At 35.9% G+C, this 9,918-nt stretch overlaps 1 protein-coding gene across 1 annotated transcript in view; it reads left to right on the top strand.

Annotated features, from left to right (window-relative positions):
- Nucleotides 1–1,136: 1,136 nt before the first annotated feature.
- LOC106140423 (irregular chiasm C-roughest protein) overlaps nt 1,137–9,918 on the top strand; it is a 49,182-nt gene continuing 40,400 nt past the window's right edge. The window contains exons 1-3 of the mRNA XM_060952051.1: nt 1,137–1,459; nt 6,241–6,391; nt 7,328–7,408. Coding sequence (XP_060808034.1) covers nt 1,160–1,459; nt 6,241–6,391; nt 7,328–7,408 — 532 coding nt within the window. The 5' untranslated portion in view covers nt 1,137–1,159. The remainder of the gene's footprint in view (nt 1,460–6,240; nt 6,392–7,327; nt 7,409–9,918) is intronic.

The following is a 9,918-nucleotide window of genomic DNA, read 5'->3' as shown; positions in this document are numbered from 1 at the left end:
ATTGTGTAATGGGTAAAGCGTCCTCTAACGGCCTCTGTGACGCAGCGGTAGTGCGCTTGTTTGTGGCATGGCAGGTCCTGGGTTCGAGCGAAGTCTTTCCGATTGACCTGGGTCTTGGATGTTAATTTATATAAGTATTTCTTATAAAATATAGTTTCGTTCAGTTAGTATCACGTAACACAAATAAACAACGTAATTCGTCCAGTGTTAATTTATATTTTATTTCATTTTATGTTGCTCTTACCAGACGATCTGTAAATGTCAATCAAAAGAAAGACTTATGCAACTCGAGACTAGTATCCAACTTCTTTAATCATACATACATACATACATATAATCACGTCTATATCCCTTGCGGGGTAGACAGAGCCTACAGCCTTGTAAAGACTGATAGGCCACGTTCAGCTTTAAGATAGGATTGAGATTCAAATAGTGACAGGTTGCTAGCCCATCGCCTAAAAGATGAATCCCAGGTTTATAAGCCTACCCCTTAGTCGGTTTTTACGACATCCATGGGAAAGAGATGGAGAGGTCCTATTCTTTTTTGTATTGGTGCCGGGAACCACACGGCACTTCAATTTATGAAGATATTTATCTTCATAACTTAATTTTACGTTCAATTAATATATAAATACAGTTTTCGATAGCTTAATAAGCTTTATTTTTTTTTAATTTATTCCGCTTGTTGAATATTCTTTGATGTGGCAGAAAAATCGAATATGGAACATCTGATGCAGAGTCATAATTGCCCAGCTTACACTAAAGGAAATAATTTTGTTAAAGCGTCATAATAACTATAAATGACGCCTTAAAAAAATCGCTTAGTCTCATAAAGTCACAGGCATTTAAGAAATAAAATACAATATTAAGTTATTAAATTAAAACAAATCACATCAGTAAGATAAAGATGACCCTTAAACTAACGTTTCTGTAAGTTGTCATATGATGATTATTTTATATCGTCAGCAAAACGCATGAACCATTATTCTCCGACTATGGCTTTTATATGTGCTACATTTACAGTATTATTTCTTAGAAACGAACAATTGTAAATATAACATTGTGTTTTACTTTTGTTACAGATTCAAGGAAGTAGCACTGTGGGAAATTTCAAATACGAATGAAAACATATGGATTCTGAGGAAGCACATAAAACAAAATGGATAAAGAAAATGAAATTATTGAAGATTTTAATCATAAAAACGAACATTTATTACATACGTGTGTTGTTTGTGAAAAAAGAGGAAAGGTGATAGACAATGTTGAAGAAAATATGGATGAAGAAGTTGTAAAGAGTGAATTTAGAGCGCGAATAACAAGTAGGAATGCGAATACTTTGTTTTTGCTCTTGAGGACTGTAAAGTTTGATGTTTTGAGGAGTTTTGTGGTCTTAGTGTTGTTATGTAGTTGTGTTTGTGCGTTGAAGGAACAGAAGTTTGCCATAGAACCACAAGATCAGGTAAGTTGAATCTACACTTTCATATCACTTTTATATAAAGATTGCAATATGTTTCATGATATTTTAGTTGAGAAATATTATCTTGAAGGCTATGAAAACAAAGCTAACTTTTGAATACTCTCACTGAAGAATTTAAAGGATAAATAAATGATAGGTTTTCTTCGACTCGTAGTAAAATGATAAACAATTAGATTATCTATAAAATGATATTATCTAGAAAAAAATATTAGTCACATCTTGTTTATGACCAGGGTTTCAGTGGGAAAAGCCAAAGATTCATCAAAGGTTATTAACGAAAAAATGGAAATTTTTTATCTTCTTACTACTCAAGTTACAGCTAATTTTAAAGCAGAAATTATTCTAATGACACTTCATAATGACTTGTTTTGGATAAGACCTTTTAATATAAAAACAAAATTAATAATGACGAGTAAATATTGTCAACTATTTATTTTAATGTAGCGAGTAAACTAAAAGCTTTATGTAATGTAGCTCAAATAATTCTTGTTTTATATTTCATCGTCGACAATATTATCCTTACCGTACAAGGCTGAGGCGGAAAAAGGCTTGTATCGAGAATCTGGCGATATTAAAAATTCCTTGCTCGAGGCTGTAAAGAAAAGTAGATACAGAAATAAATACATACATACATACATACATAAAATCACGCCTCTTTCCCGGAGGGGTAGGCAGAGACTACCTCTTTCCACTTGCCACGATCTCTGCATACTTCTTTCGCTTCGTCCACATTCATAACTCTCTTCATACAAGCTCGGCGGTTTCGGGTACTTTTGACCTGACCCTTTACCAGGACGTCCTTAATTTGATCAAGATACGTTCGTCTAGGTCTTCCCACTCCGACCTTTCCCTCCACACTCTCCTTGTATATCTGCTTAGTCAACCTGCTTTCATTCATCCTCTCCACATGACCGAACCATCTTAACATACCCTTTTCTATTCCTGTAACTACATCTTCTTTCACATCACAACATTCCCTTATCACGCTGTTCCTTATCCTGTCACTCAATTTCACACCCATCATACTCCTTAACGCTCTCATTTCCACTGCATTTATTCTGCTTTCATGCTTCTTTTGCCATACCCAACTTTCACTCCCATACATTAATGTCGGGACCAACACGCCCCTGTGCACAGCCAGTCGAGCCTTTTTGGATAGTTTCTGACTGCTCATAAAGGCATGCAAAGCTCCATTCACCATGTTCCCCGCGTTCACTCTCCTTTCAATATCACTATCATACTTGCCATCTGATGTAAACTTTGATCCTAGATATACAAACTCTTTCACTTGCTCCACTTTTTCTCCTCCAATCAAAATATTACATGCTGTCATTTCTTTCTCCATTTCAAAAACCAGTGTTTTAGTTTTACTTACGTTCACTTTCATTCCTTTCTCTTTTAAAGCTTCATGCATACAGTTTACCATCTCCTGTAACTCCTCCGCTGATGACGCCAGTATAACCTGATCGTCGGCATAGAGCAGACATTTGACGAGTAACTCATTCATCCTTAATCCACTTTTAGACTCTTTCAAATCTGTCAAACAGCTATCCATAAATAGGTTGAACAGCCACGGTGACGCAACACATCCTTGCCTAACGCCTTTCTCAATCTTAAACCACTCAGTGTGCGCTCCGTTTATCCTGACACAAGCACTCGAATCCTCATATAAGGATTTCAGTGCTCGTATTAAGAGACTGCTCACCCCATGCATAGAAAGTGCTGACCACAATTCATTCCTCTCAACTCTGTCATAGGCCTTTTCCAGATCTACGAATGTGCAATAGACTTTTTGACTCTTGGCCAAAAACTTTTCGGCTATGCACCGCAAGGAAAAGACCTGATCAGTACATCCCATTCCCTTTCGAAATCCCGCTTGAGCATCCCATATTTTGTCATCAGTTTCATTCCTGACTCTATTAATCAATACCTTAGCATACAATTTGCCGACGACGCTAAGCAGGCTTATACCACGATAATTTTTGCAGTCCAGCTGTGACCCTTTTCCTTTGTAAAGTGGCACGATAACAGCCTTACACCAATCTTTTGGTACTCGGCCGCTTCTCCAACACAAATTGAAAAGGCAGTACAACTGACTAGCTACTACGCCTTTTCCTGCTTTAAGCATCTCGACCGATACTCTATCACACCCAGCAGCCTTTCCCGCTTTCATACTCTTAAGTGCTTCCACAATTTCGAACATTTCAATTTCGCCTTCCATCTCATTCTCTTTTTCTTCGCTATAGCAGAAATCTTTCTTATTTCCTTCCTTTTTTTCAAATAAACTTTCAAAATAGTCCTTCCATATCTTTAGTACACATTCTTCTCCTTTCACAACGCTACCATCCTGGCATCTGATCCTAGTCAGCTCTCTGGTTATAGTATTTCCTCGGGCTGACCTTACGGATTTCCAGAATACTTTCAGATTTGACTGAAAGTCTTCTGGTAGCCTTTTATCAAAATCCTCTTTATACTCTTCTTTCTTTCTAATCACAGCTTTCTTAACCAAATCTTTCATTTTCTTATATTCCTTACGTGCTTCATTCACATCTTCATCTATAACCTCTTGCATTCTTAAGTTAGCTTTTGCTGCTAACAAATCCAGCCATGCTTTCTTCTTTAATCGCACAAGTTCTTGCACATCTTTACTCATCCACGCATTTTTGTGATTTTTTCCTTTCCTTCTTCTACTTACACCACACACTTCAACAGCTACTTTCACAATTCTTTCTTTAAATTCCTTCCATCCATCTTCAATATCGCTCATTTCCTCTAAATCTTCAAATTCATCCTTCAGTCTATTAATATACTTCTTACCTACATCCATATCTTGCAAATTTTCTACTTTTGCTCTTTCCAAAGCGCTGGTTTGCTCCCTTACCCTGTGCCGCCAGCGATTGAAGATACCCCTTATCCGGGATATCACCAGTAAATGGTCCGAGTCAATGCCAGCACCGCGATATGCACGGGTATCCAGCACTTTGTTCTTCAATCTTTCATCTACAATCACAAAGTCTATCATACTTTTTAAAATACCTTCCACTCTTGTGTAGGTGTGGATCTCTTTATGTTGAAACATTGAGTTCGACACAAAAAGATCCCACTCTAGACAAATTTCTAATACACTTCTTCCATTATCATTCACCTTTTCGTCACCAAACGCACCAAGCACCTTTTCATATCCATCACGCTTTACACCCACCCATCCATTAAAATCACCTAACATAATAATCTTCTCATTTGGCTTGGTAACTTTCAATACTTCTCTTACACTATTCCAGAACTCCTCGTTTTCGCTTTTTGCTGATGTTGTACCCCTCGAACCCACACAGAAATAAATATAAATCACAATTGTTGTATTTTTAGAAGTAATTGTTTATGAAGAAGGAAGTATGAACTTTGATCAAATAGAAGACATTGCGGTGGAAGATAAGGGCTTCTTAAACCGAAGAGGTGATATGTATGTGGATAAAGTAAAAGAACTGTAGCAGATAGAAAGTTGTAGTCTTTACCTATTCACCGGGACAGAAAAAACTGTAATTTAACACGCACAAAACAGCTGATTCAATAAAACTAAAAAAGCTTCAAGCTTTGGTTTAGGCTCAAGTTATATAGACAAGGAATTGAATTCGCAATTTTGATGTCATTTTTTATTTCAATAATGACAATAATAATAAGTTTTTGATATGAAATGTCGGTTTATCTATACTTTCCATATTCCATGTTTGGGCTGCGAAGGATCAGTCCGATGACAAAACGTTGTCTTATATTAACGTAAGCTACCGAAACGTTTTTTTAGGATTTCTGTTTCACCATTTCTTTGAATATTGTAACAAGAACAAGTTGAGTGAGTGCGGTTAGTTTGTTTTGGATAGTTTGAAATAGATACGCAATATCATCTGTTTGAAATCGTGTGCTCAAAATTTCGTTTGTATAAATAAGTAACGTCGTTGATGTAAAGATGATTTTTATTAATTTCTTCAATTTTATATTCACATGCGATGTTAATAACTGCCTTCGTTTAACACTAGTCTGACGTCAAATTTTTAAAGAATTTTCTTTTCTACTGAGTAAATGAATAATAATATGGCTTGCCAGAAACTGGTTAGATACAGCCAAGCAAGCCTCTTTACCGGAGGGGCGGGCGAAGACTGCTCTTTCATTCATCATGTTTTCATGCAAGCTCGTCGATTCATGATTCACTTGACATGACCAGAATATATAAAATTTAATCCACGTTTATTCATCTAATCATATAACTTTTACTACAAGCATTACGCTCAAATTATTTGTCTAAGCGAAGAAGTTAGACATTGAAAAAAGGTGTGGCAAAAATGTTTAAGCCAATTAAATACATAAATCATTTATTTCTCACCACAAACCAAGTGTCTTAATACTAATGTACAAAGATTGGAGTACTGCTAAACAGCCTGTTTGCGGGAGCTGACGCCTGTACTAGGTTATTACATGTATTACAAATCATCAGGCCCCACCTCTTGATTGAGTAATCAAAAACATTGTGAGTACAATACAAAGAAGAAAATGAGCATGTATAAATTAAACAACTTGAGAAAAATATAAATAAAAAAGAATACATAAAATATAAGAAATCACGCCTCTTTCCCGGAAGGGTAGGCAGAGACAACATTATGTATAAGAAATAAATAAATAAGAAATAAATGTATAAATAAGAATAAGTTATGTATATTATCATGTCTGGTGAATTGTTACATGGTGTAATATCTTTTTAAATATTTCTACAGAGTGCAGTAGTAGGATCAAGGGTGACGCTGCCGTGTCGAGTGATCAGCAAGGCTGGCCAGCTGCAGTGGACGAAGGATGACTTCGGTCTGGGCACGCACCGTCATCTGATTGGCTACGACAGATACAAGATGATAGGGAGCGATGATGAAGGTAATGTGGTCACTATTACCGTGTGGTTCCCGGAACTTTATAATAGGATCATCGATCCATCTCTTCGATCTCCCATACATACATACATACATATAATCACGTCTATATCCCTTGCGGGGTAGACAGAGCCAACAGTCTTGAAAAGACTGATAGGCCACGTTCAGCTTTTTGGCTTTATGATGGAATTGAGATTCAAATAGTGACAGGTTGCTAGCATATCGCCTAAGAGAAGAATCCCAAGTTTATAAGCCTATCCCTTAGTCGCCTTTTACGACATCCATGGGAACGAGATGAAGTGGTCCTATTCTTTTTTTATTGGTGCCGGGAACCACACGGCACTGGATCTCCCATGGATATAAACATGGATGAAAATAAACTTGGGATTCTTCTTTTAGCTAGCAACCTGTCGCTATTTGAATCTCAATTCCATCTTCAAACCATATGAGATATTAGAGTCATGGTTATGAATGAAACGTAAACCCTACTGCAATTATAAGCCAAGCAGCTGTCTCGTTTCACGTCATAATAAAAAGCGAAACAGCGATAGTAAACTGACTTACTGCTAGATTACTATTACTACTAGATTACTGTACAGCACTTCTTCCTTCTAGCATTAGTCTCTTTACCTAGCTGGAGACGAACCCAGGTTTCGCCTTTAACCATGATCGTAGTTTGGGCGAGGTTTTTACGTGAAGTAACTTCCATCTGTCAACCCTTGCAAACTTTGCTCAGGTTACAACATAACCCTTAATGGATCATGCTAAAAGCGACACTGGATGAATAAGCCTATTCCCTTACTCGCTTTTACGACATCCATGATTAATAGGAATTAAAAAAGTACCGAAAACCACACGGCGGTCTAAAAAGACTGAACGGGACGAAGTGGTACAATTTTTAATTTCGAATTAAAGTCACTAATATACTGATTCATTTTAGGTGACTATTCGTTGGACATCAGAGAAGTGACTTTAGATGATGATGCTTTATACCAGTGTCAAGTCAGCTCGGGGCCTAAAGGTGAGTGGTTTTAATGGTAAATAACTCTCCGGTCTATCATCTTTATAATTCAGTAGTGAATTATTACCCTGATTTATTTATTCATGTTCAACAATATATAATAGGACTTTTGTTAAAAAATTTGCAGAGGCTATGGTATATCTTCCTTATTTTTATCTTATCTTTTTTATGTTTATCATTTTAATGGGTTTCCTAGGTAAATAAAACCTTGTTACGAAGTTACTTCTTAAATTGTATGATAAGTGTTATCTATTTTTTAAGTAATTGAAACTTTCTTTAACAATTTGATATATTTTTGCAATATTGCGTTGTATGTTTTGCATAGTCCCAGTTTGCTTTAACAGTCAGATAAACGAAACGTACAAAAGAATTGACAGGCAAAACTTAAATTGTATCGACAGAAATTGAATTACAAAGGTATCTGTTTTGACAACGGTACCGCGAGCCGAATACCTATACCGTCTTGTATAAAACGAAGAAAAAATATGAGACGGCGCGTTGGAGCATTCTAACTAAAAATATATTATTTAGATCAAATTTAGCAGCAGATCAGATACCTTATTAACGTATAACATTTAATACATACATACGAGTACATATGGTCTCGTCTATGTCCTTTGCGGGATAGACAGAGCCAACAGTCTTGAAAAGACTGAATGGCCACGTTCAGCTATTTGGCTTAATGATAGAATTGAGATTCAAATAGTGACAGGTTGCAAGCTCATCGCCTTAAAAGAATCCCAAGTTTGTAAGTTTATGCCTTAGTCGCCTTTTACGACTTCCATGGGAAAAAGATGGAGTAGTCCTGTTCTTTTTTGTATTGGTGCCGGGAACCACACTGCACATTTAATATGAGTCAATAAAATTTTATTTTTGACAGTTTACAATGTATTTTTGAACAAATTAAATTTAAAAAATCTGTTTTTTCGCATCCTAATACATCCACATGTAAAAATTAGCAACACATAGGACTTAGATTAGCATACATAGGATACGTGGTTCTTTGTATGTATGTTATACTCCTTAAAACAAGCGCGTAACGAAATCAAGAACACAGAGTCCTCTCATCAATCCCGTACTCTTCTTGCGATTATATAATTATGTACTTACCTACGTGATTCCCTACTCACATAGGACCAGCGAGGTGCATAACATGCTGATTTATGTATGTAGGTAATAGACTATCAGGAAAATGAATCTGAATTTCGAAGTAATGAAATTCCCTTGATCGGCCTTTTTATTACAAAACCAAATTCTACTACTTTGCAAAAAATCTATTAATTTATAAGTTCGGCTATTTGACCGACCGAGTGAAGCGAGTGAGGTCTATTAATGAACTTTGGGGCAAAAATATTTATTATTTATATATATATATGTTTGTAACGCGATAACTTACGAACAGTTTGTCTGATTTTGATAAAATTTAAAATGTGCGTATTGAAGAATTGTTACTAGAATTTTTAATAGTCGCTTCGTGAAAACGGATCGACGAACTAAAATAAATTATTACGAAATGTTATAGCGTCTTTACTTTTTCAATTATTCCTGGAATATTATAGACAAAATGGAGTCTCAAACTGGCTACCTAGTCTCATTTGCTGCAAACCCGTCCTTTGAGATATTAGCTTTGAGATCACGTGGTTTTGAAGAAATGTTTTACTGACATAATCTGAATTCAAAGTTTGAAATAACAAATAATTTCGAATAATTTGAAATAAAAATTTAATTTCTGTTGCTCCTTATATTTTGCCTTTGCGAAAGAATTATAAATTGCAAACAACGGTCACAATAAAACTAGAATTGATAGAATTCTTCTACAAGATTGCAAGTAAAAAAAATATATTTTGAGTGCAAAATGATTGCACATAGAAGAATACCTCCAAATTGTTCAGTAAATTTCAAAAGAACATCAGACAACACAATAATCTGATTTTGTTAAAAAACACAGCGTCATATCAGCTTTATTACAAACTGATTTTGGTAAAGGGCTTTGCAACCAAAGAATATAAATTTTGGGCTTAAGATCGAAGAATACATCGTAAAAATATCTTTACTAAGAAATAATTCTTTTACCATAATCGCGTTAGCCAGTAACGTTATTATTTGAACTAATACCCGAAACCGCCGAACTTGCACGAATAGAGTTATGAATGTTGATGAAGCGCAGGAGGTATGTAGAGATCGTGGCAAGTAGAATAATGTATCTGCCTACCCCTCCGGGTAAAAGGCGTGATTTTTTATTTTATGTATGCATCACCTCTGTGGCAGGGCAATCTATACAAAATTTACAGCGACCAGAGCTATCCTGCTCCGAAATGGAATGCCAAAAATATCTAGTCTGCTTCCACTATTGTTTTACTCATTCAAATTGTCAACCCTCGCATTATAGCGTTGTTCACATTGTTCAAGCTACTGGCTTTAGCACTATGCCAGTAATTGCGGTCTGTTATTTTATTGGGTCGTAGATACGTACATACATACATAAAATCACGCCTTTTCCCGGAGGGGTA

Source organism: Amyelois transitella, chromosome 27 (genome assembly GCF_032362555.1).
Source record: "Amyelois transitella isolate CPQ chromosome 27, ilAmyTran1.1, whole genome shotgun sequence".
NCBI classification, from domain to species: Eukaryota; Metazoa; Arthropoda; class Insecta; order Lepidoptera; family Pyralidae; genus Amyelois; species Amyelois transitella.
Note: the sequence above shows the minus strand (reverse complement) of the source record. Positions and strands in the feature narration are given on the sequence as shown.